The sequence below is a fragment of the Perkinsus marinus genome (genome assembly GCF_000006405.1).
Source record: "Perkinsus marinus ATCC 50983 genomic scaffold scf_1104296928836, whole genome shotgun sequence".
Lineage (NCBI taxonomy): Eukaryota > Perkinsozoa > Perkinsida > Perkinsidae > Perkinsus > Perkinsus marinus.
Window position 1 is genome coordinate 309477 of NW_003216689.1, and position 14556 is coordinate 324032.

Below are 14556 nucleotides of genomic sequence, written 5' to 3' on the forward strand. Positions count from 1 at the left end.
AGTTTCACATGCTGTGGTTCGACCCAACAGTCTTGAGCTTCATTCAATACAAACACTTCACCAGCTCTTCGGCTCGACTAGCATAAACTCCCTTGAGAGGACCGCGGACAGGAGACTATATAATTTTCGGATTTCTGCCGAAGTCTCTCGGCTAGGGCCTAAGACCATCGTGACCAGTGCGGACCTAGGGTGGACTCTCACCCTCCATTCGTCATTCCCTAGACGCTCCCGACGGTCCTCCACAAGGCGACCAGTTCTGAGGCAACAGTGTTGGAATACATATGTTCGCTTCCCTCAGCATCACCGTTTCCTCTAATACGTTTACACACAAACTCGGAAAGGAAAGCAACAAGCATCTCCCAAAATTTCCTCAGAGTCTTCACATTATCACCAACACATGTAGTTGACCATGTACATATTTCCAACAAAGAGCAGTAAGTCTACCTCAATATAGTCCTAGCATAGCTGCCGTGAGGGCTCAGAGGAGAGGAGTCTCCAAAGACCGTTCGCTGGAGGGAAACAACAACCTCACCAACCGTTATTGTTGCCATCAACTCACGTGACGATCCCCATGCCAGCTGGACCGGCGCCTTTTAGCTGAGGACCTAGGCAAGCCCTCAGCCACATACACCCCGCCGGCCGGCGGCCCACGGTCTTCTATTGTCGGAGGAGCTGTGATACCATCACCACTCATAAAAGGCCCTACTGCCCTACATTGATGATGCTGCCTCTTGACGGCCTCCACTCGAGCCCTTGCCCCACGACTTTCCCTACGGTCCTTCACGTTGGAGTGGTCTCGACTGAAACAGTAGGGCAGCAGCTGAGGGACCGCAGCCAAAGACCGCTCACTTCTCGCATCCATATTGCCTCTCATTCGACTGATGCATGCTCCGGGGCGCCGCTGAGTACACAGCACTTCACCCTATAGCGCTACAACTACCTACACATAGACCGCTGGTAGTTCGGCAAGGCAGTGTATGACGTTTGAGGGGGCGACCTGAACGACTACCATAAGCCGGCCCATACTGCCACGTCATCGTACTGCGTAGTGGGTCCGACAGCAGGCTGGTATGTGTACGCAGATGCAGTGCGGATGTGGCTCGTCGATGAGGAGCTGCTGGGAAAAGGAAAAAGACAACAAGAATACTACCATCAGGACCCTACTTCTCCACACTACGTTGAGCCCAGCCACCACCACCAAAACTGTCAAGGCAACAACACTTTAGCAGCAGCCTCGCTCCCCAGGGCCTACTCCAGCTCCCTCGCCGCCGTAGCCCCTCGGTGGTGTGCCGTAGCATGGCGTCTCTTAATAGAGTCCATGAGGACCTCACGACGCCTTGCCGACTCCGCCAGATACATTTCCAACCTAACACCATTGCTCCCCTTCCCCAACACAGGCCCATGGGCCAACCTAGCCTCCTTTTCCCGTAGCTCCTGTGTCCTCTCGTCCCACCCTGGAGTAGCGTAGTGCGGCGTACGTCTAGCACCACTAGCAGCAGCAGCAGCAGCAGCCCGTGCCGACTCAGCCGTGCCTCCACCGACCCTATAGCCATGCCGACCTAAAGAGACCATCTCCCCATGGAGCACTCTACACCAACTCACCGGGGGTATAGGCGGGCGGCCCCGCGTCGGGCCCTACCTTCGACTGGGGACTCTGGACCGGAGCCTCCCCCTGCCCAATAACCCCATCACCAGCATCACTCTTCCCCACGTACCCGATAGCCCTCCAGCTCGTCCGTCTGTGTTTCCGTGGTCTTAACTGGGAGCGCCTCACTGATGCAGACAAGAATACGAGACGCCCCATACCACGGCGAGTCAGCCCACCGGTCCACCATAGAGAGTATCGATCCTTCCGAGGAAGACAACGATCCCAGCGTATTGCTAACCAGCGACTCCGCTGCTGGGACCTGACCACAAGCATTCATCCAAAGGGGCCCCTCGCAGCCCTACCCGCCTCTTGGCCTCACGTGGTGACACCTGTCGGGTTGAGGGCAGCTCCTAAACCACCATAGTCTACTACAGCCACAACAGAGATGGAGGGTACCACCTCCAGGATCTCCGGCTCGTCCTCCTGCAGGGCCTCGACAACCTCCTCTACAGAGTTCCTATCGCCGTCCTATGCCGACACATCCCTCCAGGGGCCGACACCTCCTACAGTTACCTCCTCTTCCGACCACGGCTTTCCCTCACCATCACCACGATGACGACGTGCCCCTACCTGCGCCCTCGGGGGCCTCCCTACCCCAAACCCCTCTGAATGGGCACTGTCCTCTGAAGGTTGGGGCCTCCCCAATGGCCCACCTGTGCCCTCCACATGCTCCTCCGCTATAGCACGACGATACCTGAGGAAACTCCCTAGGGTAAAACCCCTTGCTATGGGCATACGGATTGGCATAGCTAGGGGGGCCCGTACTAGAGGCAGTATTGACCACATCAAACCTCTCCCCATCACCCCTCTCGACCGCATCTGCCATCGTAGGGAAGCTCCTCACTGGCGGGGACCTCTGCACACAGTCGGCGTATGCAGGTACAGCCTCTGCACCCCACTGCTCCAGAGTGCGGCAACTAGCAGTCCCCGGCTCAGGACTGCGCCCCCTCACCCCTGCCCCTTCCCGTACGGTTACCACCCGTCCTAGCGGTGACCTAGCCCTAGCCACACTCCCCTGCTGACCGTACGAGACACCTCCCTCCCCCTCTAGAGGCACTGACCCAAGACCTCTGTAAACGTACTGCTCGCCGCCCCCCCGCTGCCGGTACCACCGACCGACACCGGAGTGCCCACGCTGGACCCTCTGACCACGCTCACCGGACTTACTTGACGTATGACTCTCCTGAAGCACCACAGAGGTCCCCTCCTACCTTCCCTAGTAGCCCTACTACCTCACCACTACTCGTCCTGGTGACTGGTGACGCGACACAGCCGACATCGGCGTGCCCCCAATAGATGACTGACGCCCCTACGACGATGACAATGAGACCCACACTCACACGCGCCTCTATGGAGTACCGGCAGAGGTGATATCGATCTGTGGGGTAGATAAGGCGACAGCCCAGTGGGAGCATTCAATGCAGCCCTCATAGCCTTCTCACAGTACGCCTCCCCATCCTGCTGCACACGGCATCAACTACACACTTACCCTACGTACCCACCCTCCAACTGTCCCCTCCTGCCGAGCTCTCGACCTAACTAGGACCCCACTGGACCACCGTACCCATGACCGACCTACCCCTGATGAGACCAGCCTTTCCTCCAAGGGCTGCGACGGGGCTCCTTCCAAACACCAAGAGGGCGCATCCCCCAAATTCAACGACGACAGGTCACCATGCGAAGTCGGATACTGTAACCTCACCCTGACACCAAGACTATACAATCAACAGAGGGGCAACCCCAGACCATACATTTCCTCGTCCTCGGGCTCCCCAGTCCTCGACCCCCTCCTAGCGTAGCCTCCCATAGTATGCACTGGGCCCTCCTCAGCCACCGACCCTATCGATGTGCGAGGCCAATAGATCCTCTAAAGGCGATGACGTCACTACCCTCCTGGCAGTAGCGACGACCCCTACCTCCCTAAACCATCTCCCCATTCTAGCACCTGAGTCTTTCGACATAAAATAGTGACAACACTGTAACGATTTCTTTAAACTCCCCCCTGGGCGAGCTAATTAATGGTATATCATATTCATATAATTCTATATAAATCCTTTATAAATTATAATCACCCGTTTTACGTGAAGTGGCGTCATAAAACTCGGTGAAAAACGCGATATTCGCGATAATATGAAGTAGTCGTGGAATATGTTTTTCACTAGTGCTTTTCGTATCACTAGGGCCGCCCTTGAAACTCCATTGCTACCTACGTGATAGCGATATTATAATACTATTTCCGTTAGTGTAAAACTTTATCACATATTGGAGTCTCATCCGTGTCATGTAGAACACTAGTGAAAAACATATTTCAAAAACTACTGCATAGCACCAGTCTCGCGTTTTTCACAGAGTTTTACGCCACTTCACGTAAAAAAAGCGGTGAACCTCCAATATTATATCTATAATCATAATCTAATACGCAATAGTGATAAAGACAATAATATTCACAAGTGATCGATTTCTCCTACCGTAAATTGACAAACTTCCAACACCACACCAACATTACTAGATGATACACTCAGCAATGTTGTTTTCTATAATGTGGTCCTCGAGTACGTACAAAATTTCAGCCGATCAAGTTCCTGGCAAGCGGACCAAGGGCTTTTTCAACTGCAAAGCGAAGACCCCCGTATCGCAACTCTGCGCCACCACCCTCGTCCGTGGACAATACGAGACGTAATAAGGGAAGCCCAAGGCAAAGTCGCATGCTTTCGGCAAACGCCCCCGAGCTAATACCATACCTAACACAACAACGCTGACGAGTGACAGTGTAAATATTCCGAGGAAATTTCGGGAAATTTCTGTTGTTTTTACATACTTCTACCGCAAGCCGTATGTGAATTTTCATAAAAGATTGCTGAGGGAATCCACACTATCCAGAAGCCCCTACCTTCCGTGGCATTCCACAAGCGGACTTCTCCACGTGTATCGACCGAGATGAACTCCTCGTCACTAAAAGTAGTGTCCAGCGATACTATATCTTTCTTATGCTCCTTTAACACATGCTGACAGACCGACCATAAGGCGCCTTCCGGGTGATCAAACTTACCAAAGTTTTTTTAGCAACGTAGTCGTACACACACAGCTTACAGGCGTCAGAAACGAAAACCAAATACCGTGGACCGAGCATCCGTACAAAATAACAAAGTCGGCCTCGGCCAGGCAACTGAGCGTAGTCGAGAACCTGATGAACTTTGATAGCGACACTTCTCTACAAGCGGAGGAGGAGGCTGAAGACACAGTAACACAACTGAAATACTCAAATTTGGGCACTTACCTTAGTACTACCTATATACTACTATTAAATCTGATATTGACATATTATGGTATGAATATATGCTGTATGGCTTGCTTACAATGTTGTTTCACGGGCGGCCGTGATATGCAAAAAACTCACTAGTGAAAAATATATTTCACGACTACTACATCGCACACATATCGCGTTTTTCTCGAAGAATTACAAGCCACTTCACGTAAAACGGGTGAAACTCCAATAGATATATGAAGGCCATTGATATTAGTTTGTATATTATACTAACAGCAGTAGCCACCACCAGTGCTGATCGATATCAGAAGACGGCTCGCTGCCCTACCGCTGCTCACCTGCTGGTCGTGTTCAAGATCCACTACTTTATAACACGGTGGCTTCACATCGTAATGCTCCACTAACCTGAAAACGATAATACTCCCTTAGCACGCAAGCGCAAAATCTTCCCTGTGCGGACAAAAATTCACTGCCGCCCTCGAATACTCACAAGAGGATAAGATTCCGCATGTCCGTTGGACACGCCATAGTAACATCATCGTCCGTCCCCTGCAGCCGGAACGGAGTCATGTTCTGACTCTCCGTGACCAGATCTATAAAAGTAGACATACCTGCTTAGCGGAGCGAAGCGACACTTTTCCACCACAACCACAGAGTCTGCTGCTACCTGGGAAAACGATGGCCACCTGATTTTGCCGCTGCACCACGTACTTCACCGATGCCGAGCTCCGTCGCTCGAACTTGAACACAGTCTAATAACACCAAACACTCTCGCACACCCCAGGCCCCTCCTCCTCACCTGCTGATGAGGATCTGCTGTATCAAAGATCTTAGCGCAGCTATCGCCGACAGTAGCATACACTATTGGGGCAGTCGGCTCATCTGGGTGTAGTAGATCAGCCATCTGATGCCTGCAAGAACCCTTCTAGTTCAGCAAGTACCCCTACCCCTTGGTACACGACTTCTACTATAAGGGAATTAATAACATTTCTATAGGCATGGTTATGTACTAGGTATTACTCATTATAAATTTTCAATTTCTGGTAGTACCAGTCACAGTATATTCAGCGATACCTTGCCCTTCACCCTATACCGTCCCCTGCGCACTACCCGAAACCATTCTCGAGATCCACCTTGTCATCATCTGGGCTCCGCGCTGTACAAAAAGCGTCTTCGCCCTGGTCTCGCCTTACACTTTCTGAAAAGGCCCCGATGGAATCACCAAGCAAGCCTGAGAGGCACTCACCCGTATAAGGATCCCTCACGAAGATAGCTTTAACAGCATCATCAGAAAAGCCCGCCAGGGGTACTCTCTCGTCCAGTTCCAAGGAGTAATACCACACCTTACCTAACCACGACCACACAGGTGAGAAGCGAACCTCCCAGGTTCGATTCCCGGTACCGGCATTTCCAACATACTACTAATAAATTCTTCTAATTGTCATACCATAACTTATCCACGAAGCCATAGTCTTCCCGAGGGGGGAACTCATTTTTCAATTTTCCACGTGTGGCTAGGAACACATTCTTCGATCAGTAGTTTCCCATGCAAATGTCATCATCACATTATCAACATTTTCACCACTGTTAGCAAACTTCAAGGTATTATACTCCAAGGTGGACGGGCCCCCGAGCTCACCCAACATAGTGCCAGCCCCTATACCCCACTCCCCAGCGTGGACAGATGTAACGGGGTCTCCCAGATCCGTATACACCACTTGTCGGGCTATTCCACTACACAAAGCCTGGAAGCCCGCGTACTGACCGAAAGTGCCTAAAACACCAACGACATCACCTTCGCTCCGCTAAACTTTTATGAAATACCAGAAACAGCGCTAGGTGGATGGCCATTCGGAGGGGTCGTCGAAGAGGAGGATGAGGAGGAGCCTCTACCCCCACCATCTAGTCGTGCTGGGGGCCGCCCATCCCCAGGCTTGGAAGCTGCTGCCATCATAAAACTACCTCCCTACTCCTCCCTAGTTGTACTAACACCAGCCGTCACCACAGTGTGAATGGGGTCAGTCCGAAATACTTTAGTAGATCGGAATATTGTGCTGTGAAAAAGGCTGCCCTGCATCCTCACAGGAAGCCTCGCTGGGTACAAAACGGCAGAGGAGATCAAAAACAACCAAAATGATTCGACAAAATTACAGCGGAGCGAAGCAAAATTCACTGATGGAATAGTTGTCTGTTCAGCTCGTCCCGTTCCCGTTGGTCTCTACGATGGATCGCCGTAGTGGACGTAGGCGGCCTCAGGAGGCTGCTCCCGGGCGGACCGAGGAGGCCACTGGTATCAACTTCGTGGCGCGGTGACGGTGTCTTCAATGAGAACTTCGTGAGGTCCATCGAGGTGGCAGGTGACAGACTAAAAGGGAAAGGAGGCATACAAGCATCAGAGAGACCCTCATACTGCCTACCTCCTGTCACCCCAGGGGGAGTACACGGTGTGAGACAGCGATGGTGTGGTACGAGGTGTTATGCTACGAGATGACGACAGGTCCACACGACCTAAGGCAAACATCAATAACCTCTCCTGTTCTTTCCGGAGTTTCACGTTGTCACACATTTCATGAGAAAAATCGTGTCACTTTTCCAACGATCAACCCCAGGCCGCCTACCCCTCTTGAGCGGTGTAGTCGCAAAGCCTCTGATCTTCGGAACAGTAGTATGAAAATAGTCAGCCTTCCGATCCTCCTCTGGCCACACCCTTGGTGACACCTCCGTCCTCAACGACCATCGACTCTCCTCTTCCTCCCACTTCTTCTGGAATCGTTGAAACTGAGAGAAAACCAAAAAGTCCGCCAAAGCGACTACAACGTCGCCTCTCCCTTGAAACAGTTAAGATCCTCTGCAGAAATCTCGCTCGCCCAGAAAATACTACAACTACCAAACGCATGTCATTACAACACAGTTTTTCTCTTCCTCCTAACCAGTGTTGGAGGAATATTTATTCGCTTCTCTCGACGCTCAGGATTTCCTCGCTAATTATAGGAGTTTATACACGGTATATAAACCAATAAAAACTTACCAAAATTTCCTCAAAATTCACCTCCCCTCGCCCTCACCCGTTGCCTCTTAGCCTCCTCCTGCTGCCTAGCCCACTCGAGCATCTCCAGTCGATCCTTCGCCCCCGTAGACAGAACAAGGTCTCCATGAGCATGACCCGGCACCGATAACTCCTCCACCAACTTAGACAACTCCTCTACGTCCGTGCCTGACCATCTCCCTCACACCACCCTCCTGACCGCCGCTCCTACTTTTCAGTAGCTTCCGTCGGAGGCACACTCGCTCAACCGCAAACTCTTTCCAGATGCTAAAAATGAAATTAAAAATGCCGTCACCAGGGATCGAACCCGACACCACCTCAATGCATCTCTAGCTTCTCTCCTCTTCACCTTATCCCCAACACTGTTCGCCCGAATAGTATCTATCGAGTTCCTATGCCCACCCAACCACAAACTCCCGCCACCTACTAGCCTCCTCTACCATTTTCCGCACTGTCGCATCGTTCCTGTCCAGCCACGAGTTCCTCAGCAGCTGTCCGAGTGCTCCGGGGGACGGCATCGGTCGGGACAACTCCGTCGACAAGTCAATTCTGATACAAAAACAGTAAAAAGGCCTCCAAGCCAGCGGGAAATGGCAACAAGCTCACTCTGCCAATCTTCGCTCCGCCGCCATTATCACGCCATTTTCCTTCACATCGCGCTCCCTAGCCAAATCCAGAGTAGCCCTCAAACGGAAGAGGGAGGGATCCTCCGCCTCCCCCTTCAAACAACGCTCCACCTACCAAATTGACAGAAAGCTTCCACTTGGCACATGCCCATCTACTCCCTCACCCTATGTGTCACCGCCCTCCTCTCCATCACCTCCTCAGCCCAACTCCGCAACGCCCGACGTCTAACACTCTGCGACAGCACCAACATAACAAAGGCCTCCTCCCCCACGCCGACTCACCAACTGCCAAGCCCTATCTCCCACAACATCGGTCTCCGGCCAGCCTGCCTCTCGCCACAGATCTCGGAGCTCAGCCGGACTACTCCCTCCCTTCTGAACTGCTTTCCTCAACCTACACCGATCCGACTGCTACCCGACCCCCCTAGTCTCCTCTCCCACCTTATAGCCGCCAAACGGGACTTAGCCGCCTCGATAGCCTCCGGGCCCGCCCTCCTGGACAGATCCTCATCATAACAACATGCACTCAGCGCTGATGTCAATGAACTCTCATCATTTGCCGATTTCAAGGCCTGACATTCCAAAACTGACAACGACGCCAACCTGACCAACAACAGTCCTACTACCTCCACAATCTCACGGACTCCCTCCGAGCGCTCCCTCCAACTCTCCAGTGCGAGCCGGCCCACCTCCCTACTACCAGCCGCCGCCATCTCAGCCGCCTAACAACCACAACACTACTTGGGACCAGTGTTCGCTTCCCTCTGGAGTATACAGCGCAGGAACAACAACATTTTTCCGTACGTAAAATCCAGTCGGGCGGTCGAGAATTCATCCGTTTCAAGAAAATACATTCAGGGCGGGCCAGCCTCAGAAGAAAAAAACCACAGACCAAGTCGACTCTTCGTACGATGAATTTCTTCCTTTTTTTCTATTCAACCGCGGTCTAGCGATAGCTAGTAGTTCACCTCTGGTCTGCGTTCGGAGACCACCCAGGAGGGATCAACCACCTTGCAGTTGCCGGAAGCCACTAATCACCGACCCAGTGGGCTGATTCCGAGTTGTGGTTTATGGCCACTGCTCTCTCTCCCAAACTCAGAATTTCTCAGAAGTAAACTTTTCTCAAAATTCCTATATTGTCACCGACACATGCAGTTGACCATATGCATATTCTCCTCCTCTTCCTCCTACCTTCCTCTCCTTCTCCTTCCAGTTCTTCCTATACGTCTTCCACGCCTCCCAAGCACCCCTCACCCGATCCTCCTCACACGACCTTATCATTCCAGCTGCTTTTTCGTTCACATCCTTCCACCTAGCCGCCCAGGCAGCCCACACTATGAAGGATTCCTTCTCCAACCTCTCCTCGTGCTCCACGCAAATACGACCTTCTATCGAGTCCAATCTAGCCGAGTACCTGAAGTGGCATCCCGACAAGACTACCGGGCCTATAGTGTTCCCGAGGGGAAAACATTTTGAATTTTCCACATAGCCAAAAACATATTTTTCAATCAGTTTCCATGTGAATTTCACTTCAGCATCATTTTCCCCATTTCGAGGGTGCGCTATCTCTCAGAACTAAATGGGTCCCTGCTACACAGACAGGCTCAGCCTCCTACCTCGCATGCTCCTTCCACTCCACAACCACCCTCGTCAACAACTCCTTCTCCTTCCCTTCCCGGAAGACTGCCACACTAGCATTCCACCTCCGACTCTTCACAACCTCCTCAGAATAGGTAGTTGGCACTCCTGCATACTTCGCAGCAGCTATCAGCCTCTCAAGCTCCTCCAACTCCAGGGCTTTCGGGATCAGCGACATTCCCAACGCGTCCCCCAGAGCTTCACGCGCCATAAAATTATCCTCCAACACAATGCCAGCATCCCGACACCTCTCCGTCGCCTCCACCAAGGCCTTCACATTCTTCGCAGAGTAGATCGCCTCGAGCAACTTCTTCCTTCTCATCGCCTCGGCCAACTCCTCATCCCCCTCAACCCCCTCAATGTCCAGCCGTTCACACTCCTTCATCGCCTCCGCCAGCTCAGCCGAGCCCACCGCATCGTCCGCTGCTAGCCTCGCCACCTCCTTCCTCAGCCACAACCGATGCCTCCACAACTCAAAGAAGAACTTCCCCACAGTCGTTCGAGTCGCCTCCTCATGCACTGCCTCCTGCCACCTTCTAAACGCTATCGAAATCAGCGCGGCCTCAGATAGCCGCTCCAGTGGACGAGCCGGGAGATCCTTCACACCCAACTTCGCACAGTACGACACAGAGGCCATGAGATCTGACTTCCGTCGCGCGCCATAAAATTCCACAAGAGCTCTAGCCGGCGTGATATACACCATAGCAGCACCGCTCCGCTCAGCCTGAATGCAAAAGCCTCCGACCAGCATCGTATGTTCACACTCCCTCTACCTCTGTTATCAGCCTTTCCAGCTCGGCCGGCTCCGCCTTCCTCCTCACCGCATCACGAAGCCTCTCCTCAGACAGAACTCGATAGGCCTCAGGTCCCGCCTTGTCTCGAGGTATCGCAGGTAGCACCTGGTAAGATACGAAATAGGCCCAATTGAGTACCACAATTCCACCTCTTGCAACGTGGCCAGATCCCGAGCCTTCATAGCAGCCTTCAGTTCAGACTGCAGCACTGCCTGTCGATCCGACTCCTCCAACTTCCGCCGACAGCTCTCTATCAACTTCAAATCCGAGGGCTTGTCCAAAGATATCTGCCAACAGAACACGTGCCACCACTACCGCGCGCCACGAAATTACTACTGAAGTAGCATAGTCGACAGCAGCAGCCCTTTCCTCATCACTGGCTGCCTCATACAGCCTCCTCCTAGCATGCTGACAACCTCTAACGTACATACTCCACATCCTCAAACACGACTGCTGATAAGCCTTCCCACCGTGCTCCTGACCAACAATATTACTACTACCACAACTCTCCCTCTTTCCAACTACCTTATGGAACCCTATGGCCAGCCCCAACAATCCATCACTCTCAGCGAGTGCCGCCTCCTGTCGCCTCTGATGGGCCTTCTTCGCCGCCTCCTCCCTCATCTGCCACAGTATCCTACTATTCCTAACTTCTATCTCCTTCCTCTCTGCGTTAGACCTTGGCGGCGGCCTCCTTCTACCTACAGCCCTCCCAGCAACAACAACAACACCAGCCTCAACAGGTGTCCCCAACTCCCCCCTCTCCCCTGCACCAAATGCTGCCTCCCCAATGGCCACACGTGTGTTGCTGCCGTTCTCAGCAGATTGCATACGAGGAGCCTCGACTCGCTTTGCTTCCTGTTCAGCTGACTTCCTCGACAACTCTTCAGCAGCCTTAGCACTCTCTACTCTCCTCTTCTCAGCCTCTTCAGCAACAGCCCTAGCCGCCGCCTCCTTCTCCTTCCTGTCGGCCTCTTCAGCAGCCCTAGCCGCTTCCTCCTTCTCCTTCCTGTCGGCCTCTTCAGCAGCAGCCCTAGCCGCCTCCTCCTTCTCCTTCCTGTCGGCCTCTTCAGCAGCCCTAGCCGCTTCCTCCTTCTCCTTCCTGTCGGCCTCTTCAGCAGCAGCCCTAGCCGCTGCCTCCTCCTTCTCCTTCCTGTCGGCCTCTTCAGCAGCCCTAGCCGCTGCCTCCTCCTTCTCCTTCCTGTCGGCCTCTTCAGCAGCAGCCCTAGCCGCCTCCTCCTTCTCCTTCCTGTCGGCCTCTTCAGCAGCAGCCCTAGCCGCTGCCTCCTCCTTCTCCTTCCTGTCGGCCTCTTCAGCAGCAGCCCTAGCCGCTGCCTCCTCCTTCTCCTTCCTGTCGGCCTCTTCAGCAGCAGCCCTAGCCGCTGCCTCCTCCTTCTCCTTCCTGTCGGCCTCTTCAGCAGCAGCCCTAGCCGCCGCCGCCTCCTCCTTCTCCTTCCTCTCGGCCTCTTCAGCAGCAGCCCTAGCCGCTGCCGCCTCCTCCTTCTCCTTCCTCTCGGCCTCTTCAGCAGCCCTAGCCGCCGCCTCCTCCTCCTTCTCCTTCCTCTCGGCCTCTTCAGCAGCAGCCCTAGCCGCTGCCTCCTCCTTCTCCTTCCTCGCGGCCTCTTCAGCAGCAGCCCTAGCCGCCTCTTCCTCTTGCCTTATCCTCTTGGCCTCCTGCTGTGCCTTCTGTATAGCCTCTCGCTCTTCCTTAGCTTTCCGTTCAGCCTCTTCCTTCAGTCGCTCTTCCTCCTCTCTCTGAGACTTCAAAGCCTCTCTCTCATCCCTCCCCACCTCCTCCTCCTCCTGCCTGCCGTCCACCACACTAGTCCTAAATACACACAAGTGCCCCATGACCAGACAGCACCCTACCCTTGAGGGCCTCTCTGCATCCTCAGAACCTTCCACTCCTCCTCGATATCCCCCAACTCGTCGTTACACTGCATCAACTTCTCCACTTTCGCCGACTCCTTCCTAAAACAACAGTAAAGGTATCAGCCTATCAAGCCTATTCTATTCTGCTCTCTATAAACCGCCATAGCAGGTCAATTCTCGTTGGTTTGATCGCCACTAGGAGCGCTAGGATGAGCCCGCTTGATTGGAGTACTACTGACAGCATACTTGGAAGGGCGGAACATACCTCCCTTCCAAGCGGTCGAGCTGTATACCGTACATATACACGTTACATGGGAGAGCACACCGTGTACAGATTTGATATAGGAGCGCCTCTTCCCATCACTACTACTACTTGTTAAGCCAGGCATTGATACGGCCGGCTAATGCCTCACTACACGACTTCGCCTCGGCTATTGCCAAGTCACATCTATCCACCGGTTTAGAGTCGTCCCACACCATCGTCCTCAACTCTGATATTTGCCGAGCAAAGGCACTGAGTGCTGAGGAGGAGCCTATAAACATCCAGCATAGCCTCTCCCTGTTGTTACCCCTATCGTCCCCAACGGGCTGAGAGGCTGTCACTGGTAGGCCAGCAGGAGCCTCATTGACCGCTACCGAATGGGCAACAGCAGTCCTCGTCGCTGCATTGTACCACCCGTCGAACCTAGTAAACACAGTGTCACCCCCAGTGTCACCCCACAACTACTACTTTTGGCTGATCTTCCGGAGCTCCTCAGAGGTCTCAAAGACACCCTGGACGAGGTCGAAATTCTCCTGATCAGCGAAAGTGTCCGTCTGGGACTCCAACACCGCCGACAGATTCCTGCAATCGTTCAGCAACTGCTGGGCGGCCTGAAGACAACAACAACGTAGACCCCACACACTCAATGAGGAAGGACCTGGGCCGCAGCTGGCGACTGAGCTGGCCTCGATACGGTGGCCTTGAGGTTGGCTAACTTCTGCTGCAGCTCCGAAAGCGATCCCTGAGTGCGATTACGACCTCCTCATAGCACTACTCCTACTACCTCCGGGGTTCGTTCGAGTGGACTGCGAGGCGGCGGCGATGGCTGCTCAGAAGAGACCGGGGACTGTTGCTGTTGTGGTTGACTAACTTTGGGCTTACGTAATGACTTGAGACGATCTGTAAAACCCATTTATGAATAAAAATACAACTGAGTAGATGTGATGGTCACTGAAGGCTCTCGAGAGGAGCCTCTTGCTGGTGTTGAGTGACTACTGATGATAACATCAACCCGCCGGCATACCGTTAGCCATCATCAGCAACCGTGGCAATAGACTCCACAATGAAACAGCAAACTTTATCGTATTTTTTGTTGAGCGGTGACGATAAGCCTACCGATCCAACAACGTGCATTGTCTAGCTAGGCTAGCACTAGGACCCGTTGTATAGTCTCTGCGGCAGCGTCGCAGTTCTTCTTGCGCGCACTTGCTCTCATACCGTCGCGCGCCACAAAACTACGCGCGCGCCCCAGACTGAGTAATAATTTTCTCTGGGACTATGCAACTATGCTGACGAGGCCACGGAGTCGGCGCCGAGGAAAAGGAGGGATCTTGATCTCTCTGATAGGAGTATGCCTCTTTCTCTCCTTATCCCAGTTTGGAGGTAGCGCATTATAGTGGTGTTG

The 14556-nt window shown here is 53.3% G+C and overlaps 1 protein-coding gene across 1 annotated transcript; it reads right to left on the reverse strand.

Annotated features, from left to right (window-relative positions):
- Window positions 1–1160: 1160 nt before the first annotated feature.
- Window positions 1161–14064, reverse strand: Pmar_PMAR006826 (hypothetical protein; the record flags this gene model as incomplete). The annotated part of the gene is made up of 50 exons (XM_002788090.1): window positions 1161–1203; window positions 1253–1366; window positions 1412–1559; window positions 1603–1672; window positions 1716–1773; window positions 1825–1907; window positions 1951–1998; window positions 2048–2116; window positions 2162–2253; window positions 2302–2342; window positions 2761–2831; window positions 2892–2957; window positions 3008–3106; window positions 3143–3183; window positions 3228–3271; window positions 3400–3487; window positions 4539–4653; window positions 4698–4832; window positions 5252–5318; window positions 5404–5506; window positions 5581–5665; window positions 5713–5824; window positions 6024–6111; window positions 6160–6261; window positions 6553–6687; window positions 7190–7278; window positions 7331–7421; window positions 7532–7691; window positions 7979–8127; window positions 8171–8226; window positions 8277–8340; window positions 8387–8508; window positions 8566–8696; window positions 8750–8818; window positions 8868–8979; window positions 9027–9157; window positions 9212–9307; window positions 9777–9999; window positions 10202–10947; window positions 10997–11122; window positions 11167–11304; window positions 11354–11494; window positions 11543–11641; window positions 11723–12845; window positions 12887–12988; window positions 13263–13410; window positions 13459–13574; window positions 13620–13762; window positions 13810–13893; window positions 13936–14064. 50 exons carry the CDS (start codon window positions 14062–14064, stop codon window positions 1161–1163), a joined length of 6705 nt encoding a protein of 2234 aa, XP_002788136.1.
- Between the last annotated feature and the right edge of the window lie 492 nt (window positions 14065–14556).